The sequence below is a fragment of the Vicugna pacos genome, chromosome 24 (assembly GCF_048564905.1).
Source record: "Vicugna pacos chromosome 24, VicPac4, whole genome shotgun sequence".
In the NCBI taxonomy this organism is placed as follows: Eukaryota; Metazoa; Chordata; class Mammalia; order Artiodactyla; family Camelidae; genus Vicugna; species Vicugna pacos.
The window spans coordinates 4,375,630-4,398,652 of record NC_133010.1 but is presented as its reverse complement, the minus strand read 5'-3'; the positions used below and the strand labels follow the sequence as shown (position 1 = coordinate 4,398,652).

General features: G+C 54.9%; 1 protein-coding gene across 1 annotated transcript in view; it reads left to right on the top strand.

Moving 5' to 3' along the window:
- The first annotated feature begins 4,628 nt into the window (after positions 1-4,628).
- The window catches only part of LOC140688917 (netrin-G2-like), a 41,100-nt gene continuing 22,705 nt past the window's right edge, over positions 4,629-23,023 (top strand). Inside the window, exons 1-2 of the mRNA XM_072948889.1 lie at positions 4,629-4,761; positions 5,209-6,040. Coding sequence (XP_072804990.1) covers positions 4,629-4,761; positions 5,209-6,040 — 965 coding nt within the window. The remainder of the gene's footprint in view (positions 4,762-5,208; positions 6,041-23,023) is intronic.

Genomic DNA, 23,023 nt, shown 5'->3' with positions numbered 1-23,023 from the left:
TTCCCTCCACACTGTGGCAGCAACTTCGCAGAGACCCACACCGGCTTTGGCAGTGCCAAGCCATAGCATGATTTTTGTCCCAACACAGGTTTGAATTGCAAGGCCAGTCGGCATGAAGTTTATTCCTCCTCCTAAGACATGGTTACAGTTCCGGGGACTGCCCCTGCATGGATTCCTTGGTTGGGGGCTGGGAGTTCGGAAGAGCCGGACGTCCCCGTGTAGGTTACCTCTGTCCCTGCGGACAGCGGGCTTTCCCACCCGATGGCATTTTTTGCCGACAGCTTGTCTGCATTGTTTACAGCCTGGCCTGTGACTCCAGCTGCACCCTTTGTACAAAAAAATAACATGAAAGTAAAAGCATTCAAGAGACAGTGGCAAGATCTCTTAAATGAGAAAAGCCTGGTAGGAAATGTTCCTCTATAGAACAGCTCATAGTTCACTCCTGCTCAGTGCCCGTGGAGGACATGTCTTCTCATCCCGTCCTCCGCTGGTGCGGCCAGGCTGGCTGCCTTCCCCTCACCCTCCAGCTACGTTGCCCCGCCTTACAAGTGACTTGCCTGTGTCTGTAGAGATAGGAGAGCTGCAGATGGGATGGGCTTGGATTCCCCAAGATTTCCCTGCTTGGATCCCTCAGGATCCAGAGGAAGTGATGTGGGCCCGGCAAGTACTTGGTTTCTCATTCATGAGATGGAGATGCTCACAGCACCCACCTCCTGGCATTGCTGGGAGGGTGCAGCTGGGATGGATGCAGAGCACCCAGCCCACCTGGGCCCCTGGTTGGCACCCGATGGATGTCATGATCATCATGCTGTTTCAAGCCAGCAGTCCCCAAGGCGGTCTGTGTCATGTGAGAAGTTCCTGGCTTTACCAGTAAGGAGCCGGCTGCCCTCAGCCTTACTTCTTCCCATGGGAGGTGGCTGGGAAAGCCCCTGGGCTAGTGTACATGAAGCTGCTGTTTAATAATAATTGCTACCGTTTGGGGACTTTTTTTAGGCATTTCATACAGATTATCTCACATGATATTGGATGAGAAAATAGACTCCAGAAGGCAAAGCAATTTCCTCAAGGTCACACAGCCTCAAGGGACTGCACTGAGATTGACCCCAAGGCTCCCAGACCCCAAAAGCAGTTTCCTTAACTGCTCGACTCTGGAACAGGGGCTCCTCATTGGGGAGATGGGGACTCCCTGAGTACCCTGAATGGAAAACGTGGTGTGTCACATTTTTTCAGAGCAAGTTGCAAGGGTTTTCATCAGAGGTGTGATTTTTTATGTATGTGCGCATGATATTCATGAAATGTCTAAGGAAGCAGTTAGCGTTTTCGATCATATCAAAGGCTGGCTCTGGTGCCATCCTGAAAAGTTCTGGGTGTGTCCCAAACACCCCTGGCTTTTTCTCCTTGGTCTTTGGCCACTTTATCCTGATGGCTTGTTTCATTATTAGTTAATCTGATCTCATGGAGATGAGTGGAGATGTGCAGACCAAGGAGGCTGGCAGGCGCTGGTCCCGCAGCCAGGCCCCCCCACGCACACAGTGATCAGTCGTCAGAGGCAGCAGCGCTCAGGGTGAGGGTGAATGGGCTTCAAGTCCCAGGCTCGCTCCTCAGAATCCTCCCTATCGAAAAACAGAAGGAGAGGGACAGTGTGAGCCAGTGATGCTTGGGAAGGGCAGTGGGCTCCGAGTGGAAGGTACCTTCAACAGAGGCGCTCTGTCCCCTAAATGGTTAAATGGAATTCTGAGCTCTTGGGGTGGGAGGGCAGTGGAAGAAAGAAGAGAAGGAGAGAGGGAGTTGCGTTGGCGCCGGCCTGGGATTTGCTCATCATACTCACTGTTGATTAAGCCCACTCCGCAGCAGGCGCAGGCCGGTAAATACGCAGGCTGATTCATTGGTTTCTGACCATCTGCTTCCCGGGCCGGGGGCGGGGGGCCAGCGGGCCCGCGGGTTAGGGCAGCTTGGCGCCGGCAGCCAGGCTGGAGCCCCCACCCCTCGGCTGAGCTGGCCGCATCAGTTTCCTGATGACACAGGCCGGGCGGGCGCAGCTGGGCCCGTGAGGACTCCGAGGTCCCAAGGTGGGGACCACAGGAGCCGGGGTCGGGCGAGGAAGGGAAGGCAGGGGGATGCGGTGTGGCTGATTTACAGCAGCTGGAGGTTGACAGGCGTAATATCAACATTCAATACAAGATCTGTTCATATTAATCTAACTATCATTCTATTATAACGTATGAATAGGATGACAGTAATAACTATAACTTAGTGGGTGGCTGCTGAGGTTTCACGCTACTGTCCTAGAGAAGCACGGTCACAACCCTGTGTCGGATGACAAGGGAACTGGTTTCAAAGATGAGGCAGGCCAGGAGGGCTTCCTGGAGGAAGCACATGGGCTAGGCTCTAAAAGCCTGGAGGAGGGAGACTGGCTGCAGGAGCGCAGGTTCAGAGCTGAAAAAGGATGAGACAGCCAGAGAAAAGGCACAGCTTCAGGGTTGGGTGGGTAGCTTTCCAGGGCGGCAGGGAAGGGTGATGCCACCCGGTGCCGGTGTGCAAAGTGGGCTCGTATAGGAGGGCCCTAGAGAGAGCTTCTGAGCATTCCTCCCACCCTAACCTGTCCTTTGCTTCCCTAGGGTGTGAGGCAATTGTGAGTTTGCTAGGACCTGGGTGGCTTAAACAGCAGAAATTTATTGTCTCGGGTTCTAGAGGCTGGAAGTCAAAGGTCAAGGTTTGTTTGACCCTTAAAGACTCAGGCAGGTTGGTTTCTTCTGAGGTGCTCTCCTTGACTTGCAGATGGCTCCCTCTTGCTGCTGCTTCTTGTGACCCCTGCCCCAGGTATCTCTCTATGTGTCAGAATTTTTCCTTCTTGTCAGGACATGGGATTAGGACCCACCCTAAGGGCCTCAGGTGAATTCAATCCCCTTTTAAAGGCCCTACCTCCAAATTCAGTCACATTCTGAGGTCCTGGGGGTTAAGGCTTCAACATATGAATTTGGAGGGGGGACAGTCTCGTGCATAATGAGATGCCAGGGCCAGTAGGAGGAGGGGGAGCTGTGGGAAGAGGGTGATTGCTGGGCTAGGGGAGGGGAGGATGCCCACCTGGGTGCAAATGGTGTCCTCCAGTCCCCAGTGCCCAGGTGTGAGCTCTGGGTCATCTGCCTACCAGGCTCTACCCCGCATGACACAACCAGAGCCATTCTGCTGTGGGCCGGCCAAGGGCCTGGGGAGGGGCTGTCCCCCACAGGCAGAGCTGCCTCCTCCAGCCCTGGCGGCCTGCTGCCCTCTCCTCACCAGCCCTTGCAGGCCATTGAGCCATGCCCGTGGGGCCTTCGGCCCCTCCCATTCGGAGTGACATCACAGGATCACTCAAACTGGAGCTTGAGGAAGCTCGAACTGCCATGAGCTGAGCCAGGCCCCCTCCCTGTCTTGCTGTGTTTTGGGACACCCCTGAGGTTGTCCAGGACAGAACAGGCTCATCTCCAAATCCCTCCCACTCTCAAGGAGGCCTGGGCCCGTCCTGCCCCACCCTGGGCCTCAGTTTCCCCATCTGCTCAGGGTCCGACTCCATGCTGTACCCCTTCCACCCCGGCAATCGGCATCAGGGCTGGCCGGGTGGGGCGGATATTGGCACCATGGGGATCCAGGACAGAGCTATTTTGGTGGAACCTACTTCAGTAAACCCCAGAGCCAGCCTGCCCACCGACCCAGGATGTGGTCCTCCACTAGTGGACATCAAAGGTGATGGCCTGAGGCCGCTGCAGTGGTGCTGGCGAGGGCAGTGGGAGGCACTGGGTCAGCCCCTCGGGAGACCAGGCACCCACTCCCCCTGGGAGCCCAAAGCCTCATTTCGCAGTGGAAGGCTTTAACTCGGATCCAAGCTGCTTTGTTTCTGAGCAAACCAGAGACCTGAAATATTCATCAAAGGGGGCTGCAATTGGTCCGGGGCGCGTGTGGTTTGTAGTGACAGTTTTTCCTTTTAATGAATAGACTTGATTTTTCAGAGCAGTTTTAGGTTTACAGAAAATTGAGCAGACAGTGCGGGGAGCTCCTAATACCCGTTTCCCCGCACAGTCCCCGCTGTGAACGTCTTGCATTTTTGTGGGGCGTTGGTTACAGCTGATGAACCAGCAGAGATCTGGGGTTGTTAACACACGTCCACGGTTGACAGGAGGGTTCACTCTTGGTGTTGTACATTCTATGGGTTTTGACAGATGTATAATATCATGTCTCCACCATGACAGTGTCATACGAGATGGCTTCACTGCCCTAAAAATCCCCTGGGCTCCACCTATTCATCCTTCCAACCCTGGGGAACTACCATGTTAGTGACACTTCCAGGCCTCTGGGTGAGTTCACACAGAGGACCAGACACAGGGAATGGATGTGAACTGCTGTGGAGAGGAGACACAGCTGGTGCCCACTGGGCCTGGGAGGCGGCTGCCAGCTTTCGGAGATGCTGGGGGGGGCGGAGGGGAGGAGAGGACACCCGTGGGGGCCCCGTGTTCCCCTGCCAGGCACGTGCGAAGGACCTGGAAACGACTTGCCACTAGATACACCCCCCTTGAGAGGGACCCAGAAGCACTCAGCATGCCCAGGCTGTGCATGTGGCAGACACGTGTCCTGGGGGGACAGAGACAGGCATGATGGCCACGCGCTGCATCAGACTAGCTGGGGCACAGCTCCCAGCTCTTTGTAGTGGGGCCTTGGCCCTGGGCCACCACCTTCCTGAGCCTGGGTTTCTTCATCCAGAGCACAGAGCTAACGCTGTGTTTGGAGGTGAGACACTAAATGGGAGAGAAACAGGATAGCAAGGGCTGCAAGTGAGATCATCCTGGGCACCAGGCGGCGAGTCGACACACACTGGCCGTGACTTTGACTCCTGCTGCTGCCACTCCTGTTGCTACTAATTGTATTGTTGGAAGGGTTAGGAAGGTGTCTCAATGTAGAGATGTTTAAAGAGTCAAGAATGTGAGTAGGAACCTGGAGGCAGACCCAGAGTGGAAGGGCATGTCGAGGAGAGGGAATGGCATCTGCAAAGGCTCAGAGGCACAGACCACTGGGGCTTGGAGGCCAGGAGGCCAGGAACGGTGGCTCCAGTTATGGTGGGAGGAGGTTGGGGTCAATGTAGTAAAGAGGTAGGACTTAATCCTCAAGGCAATGGGGAGCCACAGGGGACCTTGGAGTACGTGGCTATCAGCCACTCTTCTTATTGTCTGTGCTTAGAGAAGGAACAAGTGTCTGTTTTCTTGGGAAGCCTTTATGTGCTTGCAGAAGGAGAGGCTTCCCAGTGCCCAGACGTCAGAGCAAAGGCTTTGGGATCCCGGGCAGGCGCCTGGGCACCCGTGGCTGGGTTGAGGTTCCCAGGGCCACTGGAGCAGCCACCGCCCACCCCCGTCCTCTCCCCTCTGCAGGAGAACCCCTACCTGTGCAGCAACGAGTGTGACGCCTCCAACCCGGACCTGGCCCACCCGCCCCTGCTCATGTTTGACAAGGAGGACGAGGGACTGGCCACCTACTGGCAGAGCGTCATGTGGAGCCGCTACCCCAACCCGCTGGAAGCCAACATCACCCTGTCGTGGAACAAGAGCGTGGAGCTAACGGATGACGTGGTGGTGACCTTCGAGTACGGCCGGCAGACCGTCATGGTCCTGGAGAAGTCGCTGGACAACGGGCGCACGTGGCAGCCCTACCAGTTCTTCGCGGAGGACTGCATGGAGGCGTTCGGCATGCCCGCGCGCCGGGCCCGCGACCTGTCGGCGTCCGGCGCGCACCGGGTGCTGTGCACCGAGGAGTACTCCCGCTGGGCCGGCTCCAAGAAGGAGAAGCACGTGCGCTTCGAGGTGCGGGACCGCTTTGCCATCTTCGCGGGCCCCGACCTGCGCAACATGGACAACCTGTACACGCGGCTGGAGAGAGCCAAGGGCCTCAAGGAGTTCTTCACCCTCACCGACCTGCGCATGCGGCTGCTGCGCCCGGCGCTGGGGGGCACCTACGTGCAGCGCGAGAACCTCTACAAGTACTTCTACGCCATCTCCAACATCGAGCTCATAGGCAGGTAAGGCCTGGGTGCTCCCTGGTACCCAGGATGCTACCTGGTTCCGGGGATCTTCTCTGATTCCTGGGACATTGTCTTATTCCCAGGATGTTACTTGGTTCCTGGGATGTTACCTGGTACCCAGAATGGTACCTGGTTTGGGGGATGTTATCTGATACCTGGAGTGTTACCTGGTACCCAAGATGGTACCTGTTTCCTGGCATGTGACCTGATACCTGAGACATTACCTGGTACCTGGGATGTTACCTAGTGTTACATCAAAGGGGCTGCCTTTTCCATGGAGGGAGGTGAATGATGTTTGATAAATGTCCTCTGTAGGACCCAGTCCACCTCTGGCCACAGAACTGGGAGGTCTGGGGCGGGCAGGGTGGAGCTGAGCAGGGCTGAGCAGTGTGGGTGGGGCTTGGGCTAAAGCCTGGCGTTCAGGATGTGTGCTGTCACTGTCCACTGACTCAGTGAATGCACACTTGTATCTGGGGGCCCCCAAGACTGTCTTCAGGCTCCATGACTTGTCAGAGGACTCACAGAACCTAGCACGGCATTTACATACACACTTGCAGTTTGTTACAATCAAAGGGGACAGATTAAAATCAGCAACAGAGAAAGGTGCAGAGGCCAGGCTCTGGGAGGCACCAGTCAAAGCTGCCGGCCCTCGAGTCACCCATCCGGTCGTCTTCTCCCAGTGCAGTCGTGCAGAGAGCACTTGATTCTCCCAGCAATGATGTGTGACAACACATGAGGAGGAGTGCCAGCCAGAGGAGCTCGCCCAAGCCCAGTACCCAGGGATTTTACTGGGACTTGATCACGTAGGCGTGGCTGACTTCTGGTGTGGCCGACCTTGGTCCCCACGTCCTTAACCCAGAGGTGGAGCTGATACCACGTGGCCCAAGGCCACCACCATAAATCACATCATTGGGGTAAACTATCTGGAGTGGCCCAAGGCCCCAGGTAAACAAAGACACTCTTGCTGGCCAAGACATTCCAAGGCTCAGGGTTACCTCCCAGGAGCTAGTCAAGGGCCAGACTTTGCTTTGGAAAATGCAAACCTGCCAAGTTATTCCTTTACTCCCAGCTTGAGAGAAGAATATGTTTTGCGAACACTCTGGGGGACACAAAAGACCGTCACAGGAGATCAAACAGCCTTTGACTACCAGGAACTGTTTAGACTGTGGATGATAAGATGGTTCCACGCTGTCCCAGATCATTTGTTCATTGGACAGATGATGTGCTGGTCAACAGGGACAGGGCCTTTGTCCCAAGCTGTGTGGATGACATTCTGGTCTGCACTCAGGAGCGAGGCCAGGGGAGGCCCCATCCCTGGTAACCAAGGGGTCGGTCACGAGGGGCAGCAGCACGTCTAAGTCTGGTTCCTGGACCGGCAGGATCAGCGTCTCTTGGATACTTGCTCGAAATGCAGATTCTCAGGCCCCATCCCAGACTTGCTGTACCATAAACAGCAAGGGTAGGGGGTAGGGCCCAGCAACCCGGGGTTTAACAAGCCTCTGCAGGATTCTGGTGCACAGTCACGTTTCAGAACCGCCAGGGGGACGGCTGGGAGGAGGCAGTCTGGAGCCGCATGGCCTGGGTCGAACTCCTAGTTCTGCCGTCCGCTGGCTGTGAGCCTCCAGACAAGGACCTCTCTGTGCCTCTGGCTCCCCATCCCTTGAACAGGAATGGTAATGACCATGCTTGTCTCCTCAGATTGTGACGAAGCCCTCAGAGCTTCTACCTGCCTGGTGCGCAACTCCTGCTAAAAAGGTCTTTGTTGAATAAAAGTAGTAGTGGTCAAAAGAATGGCGTCAGAGAGCTGGGCCAGGTGGAGGAAGGACTGAGTTGAGACTCAAGGCTGTCGGGGCATAATCAGGGCCAGGAGCACAGCTTAGGCCAGTTTGGGCTGGGGCTGCCCCAGAACTCGGCTGGGACAGCGTACCCTGGGCATCTTTCCACAGCAGACTCGGAAGACGGCCCGAGTATGTAGCTGCTGACGAGTGCAGGAGAGCGTTTACTGCATCGTGTGTATAGTGCAGTCCCACTTTTGCAAAATATATAATATGCCCACATGCATAATTTCTGTATCTTGAACTGACATTGGAAAGCAGCCCGTGCAGGCCGGGCAGAGCGCCATGGAGAGGAGGGAGGTTCTGAAAGCTTGTGCACTAACCCCTCACTGTGTGGCGCCTGCGGAGTGGGCCAAGCAGGGGCGTGGGCCTTTGGCTGTCAGCAGATGTTTGCACTTTGACTTTGACTTTGTACATGGATTCCAGGTGGGCCAAGGCAAAGGCAAGCAGTCCAGGAAGGGGGGCCAGGTTCAAGGCTGGCAGTGGGAGCCAGGCAGGGGCACGTGCAGGGCCTGTGGTTCTGATACCCATGATCTCTGACCCTCCCTCACTCGGGGCAGGCTGTTTTAAACCAGGAATGTTCTGGAAACTGCCCGATACATGGTGGCTGTTGCAGAAGCTGGGAGACAAGTGTCGAGTTCCTGCTCCCATCTCTCAGATCTGTGCCCAGGATTTGGGCTGTTGGTCATTGCGGTGACCTCCGCTTGCACTAGGGATGCAATGGCCTGGTTGGTTTAGGACCCTCCCTCCCGCAGACCCTCCAGATTAGCAGTTTGGAGGTGGGAACCAGATGCCCAGCCCTTTTGGGGGCTGTGGCCCCTTTTCTAACCTCCTTGGATGGAGTCCCTCACCTTTAGGAGTCCGGTCAAGGGCCCGCCTTCCACTTCATCACGGGGGTCCTGATGCCTGGGTGGGCTGCAGGGTCAGGGATGGTGCCCGCCAGGGCCTGCACCTTAAACCTCAGGCAGGGGTGGAGGTAATTTTTCTCATAGGAGGGACTGAGACACAGAAGTAGGGTGAGTCGTACTCGGGATGGGCCAGAGGGGCAGGAAGGAGGCTCAGTTTTTCAGCTTCATTCAAATTAGGAGGGCGGTGCGGTTCTGGTGCTGGGTGACCCAGGGCAGGGTGAGCGGGGTTCCAGCCCACCTGTCTGTGCCCCACTCTGGGCCTGTTTCCTGTAACCTGAGGACCAGGGCTGCCTGGAGCCCTCGCCTCCCTGGCAAGGTGGCAGGGCGGCCCCTGCCCGGCAGCTCCCGCTGGCACCCAGCCTCTGTGGGCGGCGGGGATGAGCCGTAGTTCTGGCGAAAGTGCGCAATCAATTCACGGCTGAAGTAAGTACTCTGCAGGCGGCTGGTTGGCTTGGGTTATTGATTTATTAGGTCTGGTTAGACAGTTCAGCAGAGGGCCGTGACTTCCCCTGCTTTTCCTTTTCAGATTCCAGGTGGGAAAGCCCAGCTGTGCCAGGGAGCCAGAGAGGCTGGAGAGCCAGGATGGGGTGGCAGAGGTGGCCATGGGCCACCCAGATGAGCCCTTGGTGTTCTTGAGTAGGCGCCTGGGGACCCCGGGGCTCTCAGGTGCTGGAATTTCAGACCAAACCTGTTCTGGTATTTGCTCGGAATTTCAGACCCGAAGTTACACGGCCCCCTTTTCTGTGCCCTGCTAACAATAGTAACTGATATTTATTGAGCATATGCTACAGGCTCATTTCCTGCTGAGCATCAAGCTAAGGACTCACATGCATCTTCTGAGTTAATCAATAGTCATTCGATGGTTATTGAATCCCTCAGGCTGCACAAGTGGAGCACTGAGCAAGCCGGACCTGATGCCCGCCCCGTGGAGCCTTCCCCATGGGGACAGCTCTCCCCTCTGCTTCATGTGTTTCGATAAGGAGACTGAGGTCAAGGGCCATCAGGAGATCACACAGCTAAACTAAACACCAGACGGTCAAGATCCTATCCAAGTGTGTCCAAGCTCAAGTTCACCTCTCTATGGAATCCAAAGGTCTTTGATATTATGGCTGCTACCAGCCCAGGCACAGGAGAGCATTTTAAGACAGCAGCCTCCCCAGCCCACTGCTAAGAGCTCTGGATCCCATAAGTTTGGAGTGAGGTCCAGAAGGCTGTGTCTTTACAAAGTTCCTCAAGGGAGTTGGAGACATGGGAACCCCCAGGTAGAAGTTGGCATCTTTAGACCCACCCGGGTTTGTACACTGGCTCCGCCATTAATTAGCTAGATTTCCTTAACCTGTCCGAGCCTCAATTTTCCCACCTGCAAAATGGAACTATAGTAACAACCTCACCAGCTTGTAATGAGGTTTCAGCAAAATGATGTGTTTGAAGAGCTTACCCTAGTGTCCCATTCCTCTGGCAAGATGTCAAGAGAGGAAAGGGAGAGAGGCGGACCAAATACTGCCAGATCGTCTGACGTTGCAAGGGAGAGCACACAGCAGACAGATACGTGAAATCTCTTGATTTTTGAAATACTGGCACCCATTTCAAAAACTTTTGAAAATCGTGTGCAGGTAAAACAAAACAGACTTGCAGCCCGGGGAAGCTCATGAGCTGATGGTACCCCTCTGCTCGGAGACCGTCCTGTCTTCTCCCAACTGTGATAGCAGAGCTCTGTACTGACAGTTTTCAGCAGGCCCCTGGCAGCACAGGCACCCTGGGATCTGGGTAAGCCACCTTGCCAATCCTGCTGACTCTGGGTCTGGGACAGAGAGAAAGGGAGGTGACCATCTCACCCCCAGGCCCTGCCCAGGGGCAAAGTTCCCCACCCAGAAAACCCGTGGAGGCTCCAAGGAAGCAGTCCAGCTGGGTCTTAGCCAGCCAGAGACAGGAAAGGAAGAGTGAGTTCCCTGTTCCTGGAGGTATTCAAGTCAAGCAAGGTGGTGTTTGTGCGAGATGATGGAGAGAGGTCCCGTGCGTCAAGTGAAGGTCCTATGCACCTGATCCATTCACCACTGATTAAGTGAACAGGAACTATAGATACAGGTTTAAAACGTGGTGAGTGTTAAGTGTCAGGCGTGACATCCTCACGCCATTTTACCCAGGAAGCCCTTGGTGAGGCAGAAGACCCAGGTGGCATCTCTGACCTTGGACTGGGTCAGCCCGCCGGCTTCCCCAGATTCTGCTGCGTTCTGGCTTCTCACCCTGGGCGGCCAACACCCGCCTGGTTTTCTCCTCCCTTGCCCCACCCCCACCCCCTTTCTTGCTTTCTCGTCTTCTTCCATAAACGTCTTGTTCCTATTGATCCCCTGGTAACTGGAGATGGATGGAACTTAGGATGAGAATAGAAACCACAGGAGGGAAGAAGGCTTTGGGCACGTGTGTGTGGTGGGCAGCGGGAGGGGGCGGGAGCAGAGAGAGCAGAGGCCTTCGCACTCACGGTGCTTACGTGCTCAGCCCTCCTTCTGGTCTCTTCCTCCGCTGTTCCACAGGAAACATGAGCGAGAAGGAAGGGTGTGATGTGACTCTGCCCACACTGGCCCTTGTAGCTTTGCCATCCTCACCCGCGGTTGGGGGGTGGGGCTTCCTCCTTCAGTCATATTAATTGTCATTACTGAACAGTTCTCACAGGCCCAGTGGCTTTCTAAGTCCCTTATGTGTGTTTCCACATTAAGTCCTGCCCCATGAGTGTCGTTGCCCCCAGTTTGCAGATGAGGAAACTGAAGCTTGGAGGTTAAAAGATGGATAGATGTTGAATGGATAAAGAAGTTGTGGTATATTTATACAATGGAACAGTACTCAGCCATGAGAAAGGATAAAAGGATAAAATGATGCCATTTGCAGCAACATGGATGGACCTGGAGATCGTCATTCCAAGTGAAATAAGCCAGAAAGAGAAAGAAAAATACCATGTGATATCATTCATAGGTGGAATATTGAAAACAAAGACACAAATGAACTTATTTACAAAATAGATACAGACTCAGACAGAGAGAACAAACTTATGGTTACAGGGTGGGGGAAGGAGGTGGGAAGGGATAAATTGGGAGTTCGAGATTTGCAGATAGTAACTACTACATATAAAAAAGATACAGAACAAGTTTATACTGTGGAGCACAAGGAGCTAAATTCACTATCTTACAGTAACCTATAATGGAAAAGAGTATGGAAAGGAGTATGTGTATGTGCACACACGGCTGCAACATTATGCTGTATAATAGCAATTGACACAACATTGTAAACTGACTGAACTTCAACTTAAAAAAGATTAAACTAAAAAAAAAGAAATTGATGGATGCACCTCATTGGGATGACGATTGTCAAAAAAACAGAAAATAACTGTCAGAAAACAGTAAGCAAGTGCTGGTGAGGATGTGGGGAGGCGGGAACCCTTGAGCAGTATATAGTAGGAATGCAAAATGGTGCGGCTGCTGCAGAAGATAATTTGTCGGTTTCTCAAAAAACTAAGCATAGAATTACCATGTCATCCAGCAGTTCCACTCCTGGGGGGAGACCCAGAGGGATCGGAACTGGGGGCGTGAGTAGATAGGGGTACCCCTATGCTTGTAGCAGCATTATTTACAATAGCCAAATAGCTACAACTCAGATGGACCTTGTGGACTTCACGCCAAGTGAAATAAACTAGACACAGAAGGGCAAATACTGTGTGCGTCACATATGTGAGTCACCTAGAGAAGGCAAATTCAGAGAGACTGAAAGTAGGATAAGGCCACCAGGGGCTGGGGTGGGGCGGGGTGGAGGATTCCTTTAGTGGATATAGTGTTTCTGTTCGGGGTGATGTAAAACTTCTGGGAAAGGATATTGATGGCAGTTGCGCAATAATGCGAATGTACTTAATGCCAATGGACTATACACTTTAAAGTGGCAATATAGTGAGTTTTGGTGTATTTTAACACAGAGAGAGACACAAAAGAAGAATAAGAAATGGGTAGAGGCTTCCATGTCAGACTGTCCAGGTGCAAATCCCGGCTCAGCTGCGACCCTGGGCAAGTTTCTTAGCTTCTCTGTGCCTCCTTTCCCACTTCCATAAAACGCAGGCAGTAGCCAGGGGGTTTAAATGAGATAACCCACGAAGAGCGTTCAGAGCCGTGGCCAGGCCGTGGTGAGCCTGCAGTAAGTGCTGGGCACAGCCTGGAGGTCCTTCTACGGGGAACACGGGCTTTCAGGAGGGTGGACTTCAGGATCCGGGACTCCCAGAAATGCGCGTTAAGTGCTGTGTGGGTGTGCGGTCCGCCCGGCTGTGGGCCTCAGTTTTCATTCCATTTCCAAGGTGGTGCATGATCCCGGAATGTTTGGAGGGATGGTTTTGTGTCTTCCTTTTTATTTTTTCAGTCCAACATATGTGATCCCAGCTCATTAGGGACGAAGATTTTGTTGGGTGCAGTTTACAGCTGCCAAGTTTCCTGCACTCTTGCTCCCACCAAAGATGGGACATGCACAGTTGAAAACTATACTGTTGTCCGCTGAGAAATGGAATCATGTGAATCTCCTAGGAACATGCATGCACCATCCTCTATTCAAGTCCCCCCTTTCAATTCCTCTGGCTCTCTCCCCAGGAGTGGAACTGCTGGATGATGTGGTAACTCTATGCTTAGTTTTTTGAGGAATGAACAAACTATTTTCTGCAGGGGAGTGGGTGGGCAGAGCTGTGCTGAAGATGTGGGGAGGGGTGTCCACTGCCAAGTGTGGCTCAGGCAGCACTTCTGCAGGCTCCTCTGGGAGCCCTGGGCTGCTCACCTACCAGGTGTGGCCCCACCGGGAGGGGGTTCCTGGGTTTGGCTGGGGTGCAGAAGATGTGGGAAGTCCTGCCAGTGAGTTAGGAGCGGAATCACTGACAGCAGTGCCTTCCAACGGTGCTGGGGGAACCAGGACCCCCCTTTCTCTCGCTGAGTGGGAAGGATTTCCTTCTGAGAGTTTCGTCACTATCATAGTAACTCATTCAACAAGTATATTTAATGGGCACTTGTATGTGTCACTTTCCTACGGCTGCTGTAACCAAGTACCACAAACTAGGTGGGCTCAAACATTTATCATCTTGCAGTGCTGGAGGCTTGAAGTCTGAAGTCAAGGTGTGGGCAGGGTCATGCTCTCTCTGGGAACTCGGGGGGAGAATCTGCTCTCCTGGGCGTAGCCAGCGTCTTTGGCATTCTCTAGCTGTGGGTGCATCACCCATCCCTGCTTCTGTCTTCTCGTGTCGTCCTTCCTCTGTGCCTCTGACTCTACAGTTCTCCCTGGATCTCTTCTTCTTAGAAGGACAGCGGTCATACTGGACCAAAGGCTCACTCTAGTCCAGGATCGCCTCCTTTTAATTCATATCTTAATCATATCTGCAAGACCCTGTTTCTCTATCAGGTCACAATCACAGGCACCGCGGGTTAGAACTTCAGTGTATCACTTGGGGGAGGGGACACAGTTCAACCTCTACTGGGTACCTTCTATGTGTCTGACACAGCCAGGTGCTGCAGATCCAAGAGCCCCAGGGGGTTTACAGTCTAGTAGGGAGATAGGAATAAACAAACCAAACCACCACAGGTACCTAAAGGTGCTAGGAAGGTAACAACCGGAGGGGAATTTAGAGAAAGGGGCTGGGAGGACTGACCTGACACCAGGTCCCAGGTGGGGCGGAAGCCCTCCCAGGAGGCAGCTTTGAAGGTGAAAGGGTCAGTGGGAGCAGGTGCAGGCGCATTAATAGCAGGAGATCAGCAGGCACAAAGGCCCTGTGTTCAACCCACGGGTGGTGTCTTCCAAAGGCTTAATGCATTGCGGCTATGTGTGAGTGCCCCGAGAGCAGGCGGGTAGGGGCCAGGTGGTACCAGTCCTGCCGTCTTGAGGGGGAGCTGGTTTTATTCTAAGTTCAGGGAAAGCCATTGCAGGATTTTAGCCAGGGAGGTAACATGATCTGATTTCTGATGCTTGGACACTTGAGTTGGGAGGGCTATCTGGGGGCAGCAGAGAGACCAGGCAAGTGTTTCTAAGACCAGCCACAGCCTGGACCGGGTTCTAGAGGTGGAGGTGGGAGCTGAGGGCCACCTGGAGGTGGCAATGGAGTGGATGGAGTGGCTGGCAGGGAGCAGGAGACATCCAGGGGACTCCCAGGATTCTGGCTTGAGACACTGGGTGCATGGAGGTTGTTCCTAGTCAAAGGGGACAACTCATGAGGGGAAGAAGTTTCTGGAAGAAATTTTTTTTTACATTTTTACATTTTGTATATTATCATATGGTAAGATTGACCTTTGAGGGGAGAGTCCTATGAATTTTAATGTGATTCATGTGACCATCACCACAGTCAAGACGCAGCAAGAACAGCCCATCTCCCCACAGACGCCCCCTTGTGGCTACACCCTCCCCCCGCCCCCAGCCCCCAGCCCCCAGCCCCCGGCCAACACTGAGCTCTCTCTCACTGCAGTTTTGTCTCATTGAAAAAGTCTTACAAATGGAGTCGGGCAGCATGTAAGCGGCTTCCTGTGCTCAGCCCAGTGCCCTTGAGGTGTTCATGTTGTGGCGTCGAGCATGGTCCTTTTTACTGCTGAATAGCATCCCACCCAGGTGCTGGAGGCACCAAGGTTCCGTCCATTTACCTGCTGCTTCCAGTTTGGCGCCACCATGAAAAGAGCTGTTCTGAATAGTCATGTAAGGGTCTTGGGTGAGCATAAAACTTTCACTTCTCTTGAGTAAATACCCTTCTGTGGAATTGCAGGGTCACGTGATAAGTGTGTCTGACTATAAGAAACTGCAGAATGGTGTTCCCCAGCGTCTGTGCCCCGGAGGAAGACGGAATTCTGTTTGGACCTGTTGTTGTGAGGGGCCCTTGCGGACATCCAAGTCTGAAGTGCATGCAAGACTGGGCACCAGGAGTCCTGGGCTTAGAGCTGACCCCCTAGGCCATGGGAAGAAATTGCCAGAGCCTGATAAAGAGGGGGAGGATGAGGGCAGTGCTGGCTGGGGATGGAGCCCTGGGAAGGTGGACAGTGAAGGCAACACAAGGTCAAATGTGACCTCGAGAGAGCAGATCTGGGGGAGCTGGGGACGAAGGCTATCTTGGGTGGATTCCAGGGTGAATACAAAAAAAAAAAATGTTAAAAGAATGATTGAGGGGGAAAAAAAGTGATGATGATAAGGTTTTAAGAAGTTTGACCCTGAAAAGGAGCAGGGCAATGGGACGTGAGTGGGCGGGGAGACTGGGGGAGGCAGGGGGGCACCGCAGCACGCTGGGCTCTGCTGCTGCTGCCGGGGGAGTGGAGAGGAGGGGCAGCACTGCAGAGAGTGGTCCGCGTGGGGCGGACACCCTGAGAGGGTGGAGGAGGCCTCCCACCACGTGTAAGGAGAAGAGGGCAGGTGCAGGCCGGCAGATTTAACTTTTAGGCCACTTCTAAGGACCTCATGTCAGTCCCGGCAAGGAAGGGTAGCCATCCTCGGGGTTCCAGGAGGTCTCTTTGTAACGGATGGAAGCAGCACGTCTTGGCGTCCAAGAGAAGCCTGCCTTTGAATTCAGGCTCTTTCGTTGGTTGGTTTATGGCCCAGGGCAAGTCTCTTCAACTTCCCCGAACCTCAGACTCCCCATCTGTGAAATAGGATCCTACTGTCGTGAGGACTGTCTGACAGCTCGCGGGTCAGCTGAAGACTCAATGCGCAGCAGGTGCTCTGGGAATGGGAGCCCTTGTTATTTGTAAGGAGTCAGTATTGAGTCACCTGAACAGAACCCCGTTTCCACTGGGACATTGCTCACTTGGAGGTCCCTCTCCAGCCAAACTGAACCCCTGGATCTCAGCTCCTGTCTGGCTCTCTGCCCGGCCCCCTTCATTAGTCAGTAGGTGGGCAGGAAAAAGAACCATATCTTAACATCTTAGACAGAGAACGTTACTGCTAACAGCATATCAGGGCATGTACGCCCGCACAGCCCAGTGCCTCGCGGGCCAACCCAGAGGACCAGGCATCCTGTGCCTGCCCCCCGCTTGGCAATTTGCAGGACCTGATCAGCTGTAACTGGGGCTAATGAGGCATGGGCAAGACAGACAGGGCTGGAGAGGGGAAATCAGACTGGGGAAGAGGCAGATCAACTCCAGACTAATTTCCAGGTCTTGTTCTGTTCCTGCCCTTGGCCGGGCGGCCAATCCCTACCCCTCAACCGAGGGAGCCTGGAGTGGGTCATTTTGGAGGCTCGCTGGCGTGCCACCCGTAGCAAGCGCGTTTTAGATTCGCACGTGCTCCCTGATATGTACCTGCTCCGGGCCACACACCCCTACCTGCCCCACCTACACGCACGAACCCATTTCCACAAGCACCAGTCGCATGTACATCACACGCCTTGCACCCGGGCTCATGGAGGATGAGCTGGGGCTTCTGCAGGATCCCAGGCTCAACCGGGGGTCTTGGCTGGGCTGCCCTGGCCTTGGGGAGTCCTGTGCCTCCCCCCTATTTGGAGTTGCCTCTTCCTACTCTCTGGGAAAAAACCCACCTCTGGGTTCCCCCCGACCCCTCCCATCCCACTCTCTCAGCCTGAGCAGGTTCCCATACGGACCCTATCGCCAGCCCTGTGCCCCAGAGAGGGGCACATGCCACATCAGGAGTTGGCCTTGACCCCTTCAGCCTTGCCCCTTCCGTGCAGAGGTTTTTCCCCAAACCCAAACCCAGTCACGTCACTTCCCTGAACAATACCTTTCAGCAGCTTTTGGTTGACCTTAGAATCAGGGCTACATGGTAACTCTGTTCACATGGACCACGGACTCTTCCTCCCACCTTCTCTTAGTCCTCAAAGATCAGCCCCCATCACGGCCCGTGCCCCAGATGCTGGGTGCCTCTGACTTGCCTCTGGGCTGCTCTTTCTGCCTGGAACACAACCTGGCCGTCCCCACCCCTCCTGTCTGGCGAACTCCTCATGCCTCAGGGCTTGGCTGGGAGAACGCCTCTCTGGGGCTCCCGAAGGCTGGATCTGGGGAGCCACCCACTCCATCCCCTTCTCTGGCCTTCGAGGGGCACAGGGGTGCCACTGCATCGTCACAGCTGCAGAGCCACGCATGCACACACGTGCACAGCTTACAGACACTCACCCCGTCACTTTCCCTCTTCCACCATCACACCCAGCCCCCCTCACCTTTGCCTGCCCACCGCCTGGGTGTTGGGACCTCCCACAGGGATCTTGCTTTAGTCAACCAGCCTGATCAGCCTGGGTGGGGTGCCTCCCCGGGCCTGGCCATACCCACCACATCACCCCCAGGCCACCCTCCCTGGAGCCCCTCAGCAACCCCCTCCAGCAGCCTCCAGCCTGTTCCCTGGGAAGCTGCCTCTGGCTTTATAATGGATAATAGGATTTATCAATGGACTGGAGGAGGTGATGTATGTTAAAGCACTTAATATAAAAAGGACTTCTCACAGAAGCCCAAATCTGATTTGGCCAATGAACTCGACTGCTGGCCTGATTGCATTCCAGGAGGCGCACCAGCCGACATTTATCCACATTACCCTGAGAAAGCCAGGTCACGGCAGGCGGCCAAGGCCATGCAGACCTGCGCCCAGCAGCTCTGCCCTCCGTCCCCCTCTTCTCGGGGTCTCGGGCCATGACTCGTAGCCTTGGGACCCAGACAGTTCAAGGTCTCCAGCATCCAGGCACCCTCTCCCCTCTAGTACCCCAGCTCTGCCCCAGTCCCACTAATTAGCTGGAAGTCCAGTGTCTTAGAGGCTCCCCTTCCCACGACCCCCAACTCTGTCCTGTTCATCACCCATCACTCCTTGCTGCAGCCGCCTCTCTAGGCTTTTCTCCTGACCACTGCTTGTTGCTTTGATGGCTTCCAATCTCTCCACACTGCTGTGCCCCAGTCAAGGACACAGTCGCCCCCTGAATCCCCCAAAGAAGGTCTGACACCCCCCGCTGCAGGGTTCTGTCACAACTTCACTCAGGCTTGGGGAGCGCCCATGAGAATTCTCATCTAGGAAGCAAACGCCCCAAAGGACAGCCCTTAGCTAGCACTGACCCTGAGGTCCAGCCGCTGGCCACGGCCACGGCCACCTGCTGGCTGGGAAGGGAAACCCTGAGCGCCGGTCCTGTGAGCCCCCAGCCCCCACCCATGGCCACGTCCTTCCTCCCTGCAGTCCAGGCCCCAACCCCAGATGCATGAGCCCCTCTGTGAGGGGAGCACCCTATGTGAGGTCGGCCTTCTCCTCCCATGTCCGCCCTCACCTGCTAACATTCCCAGTCCAGCGTGGGCTCGGAGTCCACTGCCCTATAAACCCAACGGCCCACTGAAATGTTTTTCCTGAAACAAAAGAACCGTCTTTACCCAAAGATAAATGCTCTCTCCGGCAAGAGAAATGGGAAAACGCTGCCGGCTGCGTTAAAATAGAAGTTTGTTTCTAGCAACTCTGGCCTTTAAGGTGTCGGGAACGTGTATATCCACACCCTGAAGGCTCCGCATGGAATGATGCTCGGACCAGTGGGGAAAAAGCAGGGGAGACACTGGGCAGGGGTGATCAATTCCCAAGACCCCCGGGCCCCTGGGCCTTCCTTGCTGCCCCCAGGCTCACACTGAGGGGCCCCTGAGTGCTCTTAAATCCCTGTGGCTTTGATTGTTGAGCGGGAGCCAGCCTGGCCCTTCCTCCCTGGCTCCGGCACCAGCCCCCAAACTCACTGCCGCCCCATCTTTTCCCAGGAGCGATGACATCACTCTTCCCGGCAGCCAGGAGTTGACCTACATTCTTCCGCCCTCCTGTTTGGGAGGCGCTCCAAACACCCGCTCCTCTCGCCCTGAGGAGGGGAGGGCCCGGTGCACGATTTTCGTGAAGCGCTGGTGCCAGTCCTGGGTCCAGATGGCGCCCCCGCCAGCAGCTCCCAGGCACTGCCCGCCCCTCCCTGCCGGGCAGGGCATGCTCGGGCCTGGCGCAGGCTGGTACCCCTGCCGCCCTGACGACCGCTTCGTGCTTGGGGCTTCACGAGGCTGTCAGGCCCCAGCTGGGCCCGGCGGGTAGACGGGATGGAGAAACACGTCAGTCTCCTCCTGGCAGGAGCAGAATACGTTTTCCCAAGAACTTGGGTTGTCTGGGACGGTCTTCCCCTGGAGGTGAGGCCGGGCCCTGCCTCCAAATGGTTGTGGTCCCCTGGGGCCCGTTAGGGACTCATCAACCCGAGGAAAAGGAACCACTTAGTGACTTAGAGGAGAAGGCAGCTGCGGCCCCCTCTCTGGAGGACAGGCAGCTGGGCCAGCTTCCGGTGGGTGAGTGGCTGCACCCCGCAGCGGGCCTTGCCAGGGGTCAGGGGTCAGGCCAGAGGACCATGACTCACCATGTGTGTGAGCAGGGGTGGCAGCTGCCAGCAAAATGCAGGATGCCCGGCTACATTTGAATTTCAGATAAAGAACAAGTCATTTTCTTAGTATAAGTGTGTCCCCAATATTTCACGGGACATGCAGGCTCACCTCGTTTTACCGCGCTAAATGGACTGAACTTCACAGTTATTTCATTTTTGAAACTTGAAGGTTTGCAGCAAGCCTGCGTCGGGCAGTCTGTCGGCGCTGTTTTCCCAACAGCATTTGCTCGCCTCTGCGCCACATTTTGGTAATTCTCGCCACATTTCAAACTTTTTCATTATTGTTACGTTTGTCACAGGGATGGATGATCTGTGGTCTTTGCTGTTACTACTACAACCCGCTGAAGGCTCAGGTGATGCTTAGCATTTTTTTAACAATAAAGTGTTTTTTAAATCAAGGAACATCCATTGGGTTTTGAGACGTAATGCTGTTGCACACCTAACAGACTACAGGATAGTGTAAACAGAGCTTTCCTATGTGCCGAGAAACCGGAGCGTTCATGTCACTCGCTTTATTACGATGTTGCTTTTTTGGTCTGGAAGTGAGCCTGCGATGTCTTCGAGACGGGCCTGTACTTATACTAAAAAATTATTCATTGCTTACCTGAAATTCAAATGTCAGGCATCCTACATTTTTATTTGTTAATCTGGCAGCCATAGTGACAGGAGGCTCTTCAGGGAAGGGACTCTAAGAGGACAGTGGGCGTGTCCCCCTGGTGGTGGCCCCCAGGGAACTAGAGAACGGGTCATCTGATTGGGGGGCTGTTGGTGCTGAGGGGCTCTGGGGTGGGGTGTTGGCAGGACAGTAAGGATAAGGGGAACCGTCCCTTGAGGCTGAGCAGCTGGGAGCTGCCGGGTCAGGCCAATCTTGGTTCCCAGGAATCCCCACGCTCCCACCTCTGTCACTTGTTGGCCATTAGCAATGGCAACGTCGCTGGCATTGATGGAAGAGTCGCTATGTGCCCGACCGTGTGCTAAGCACTCCCCATGTGGCAGCCTGTCCCATCCTCTAACAGCCCTGTCCCATGGGAACCATCAATTCCCCAGTTTTACAGACCAGGAGACTAAGACCCTGAGGCTGGTCACCTGCCACCACCCTGCTCCAGCCGTGACACTGCCTGGCCTTCGCTGAGCTGGCCCTCCGTGCCAGACGCTCAGCCTTATCTCCTTCCTCCACCTCCGTTCACTCAACAGCTATCGATTGAGGGCCCACTGGGTGTCGGACAGTGTGTTCGGCACTCACGAATAACCAAACAGAAAAGTTAAAAATCTAAGATGTAATTCAGCCCCTCCCATTTGCAAACAAGAGGTCTGAGACCTGAAGAAGTGACTGGCTCAAGGTCACCCAGCAAATCAGGAGTAGAGCGTGTGCTCTGAATCCAGCGCTGACTCAGCATCGCTTTCCCCCTCCCTCCTCCACCCCCACCCTGCTCCCTTTCGGAGCCGCTCCTGCTGCATCCAAAGGGCCGAAGCCCTGGGATTCTGTGATGGGGTGGGGGCGGGGAGGGGGCACAGCCCGATGGGCTAGTGGTGGACTGCTGGCCAGGGGCAGGCCCCCTGGGCTGACTGGCCTTGCACCATCTCTCTGTTCATTATTAAATGATGCTTCCTGATGGATGAGCCAAAAAGTGCTGGGTAGCGGGGTCAGACGGCTCAGGGGATGGTTTTCTGGTGAGGTGGATGGTTCTTGAAGGTCAGATTCAGAAAGCAATTCCTTGGGAAAATTGATCCCATGGATGCAGGAGAGATATCCGGGCTAGAGGTGCAGACAGGAGTCTGGACCACCCTCCTGGGTCTAGTTGCAGCAGCTGGTATTGGGAGGGAAGGTGGGAAAGCGAACTTCTTTCTCCCCGATTTCCTTGGCCAAGGCTGGGCCTCAGAATTGGCAAGCAGGGCTATGGGTGGCGGGCATGCGAGGAGCCCCTGGTGGTCTTCCCCACCGGCCTGCATTATCCAAGTGGAATCGGCATAAGACGAGAGTCCACAGAGACACAGGGTAAGAGCGCAGCGATGAAGTCCAAGTCTGCCTAGCAGCCGACAGTTCTGGGCGGCGGGGAAGGCGGACATGCTGTGTTTGGGGGACTTGTGGGTGGGCTGGGCTTTTCTGAGCCCATGTCTGTCTCAGAGCCAGCATTGGACGCTCTCCAGGCCACCACCCTGCTGCTCGCTTGACACACTTCCTAATGTCAGGCTCACCAGCTGTGTGACCTTGGGCAACTTACTGAACCTCTCTGTGCACATTTCCTTATCTGTAAAATGGAGATAGTAGTTTTCATAAGGTTCTTGTGAAGAACGGATGCATTCATTCAAGGAAAGCTCTTTGCGTCTAGACACTCATAAGTACAAGAAATGAGAAAACCAGCAGGACACTAACGTCTGCCAAGCACTTAAATGCATTAAGAAAGTGCTTCATGGGCTGTGTCTGGGTTGCTCCTGCCATCAACCGGATGAGGTAGGTGCCACTGCCATCCCTATTTTACAGATTAGAAAACTGAGTCCGAGGGAAGTTTAGCGACTCTCCTAAATTCACCCGGTCAGTGGCAGAATATCCCAGGCCAGTGCGCCCAGGGGCCGGGGCTGCCATCTTACAATCAGCAGGAAGGGCAGGAGGAGAAGTGCCAGCCCCCACGGGCTCCCGTTTGCCAGGCTGGGTGGTGTGGCAGGTGCGTTGCTTATGTCCGTGGGCTTATTCCAAGTTCGTGAATGACCAGTGTCACCAGTCCTCACGACAGCCCGTGGCGTAGCCAGGACGGTTGCTCCCCCTTCTCCAGGTGAGAAAACTGGTGCTCAGATTGATGAAGAACTTGTGCGGGGCCCCTCAGCTCTGTGCATGGGGGCGGCGGGGGCGGGGTAGAAGCTCCGTCCACTGATCCGGGGACCC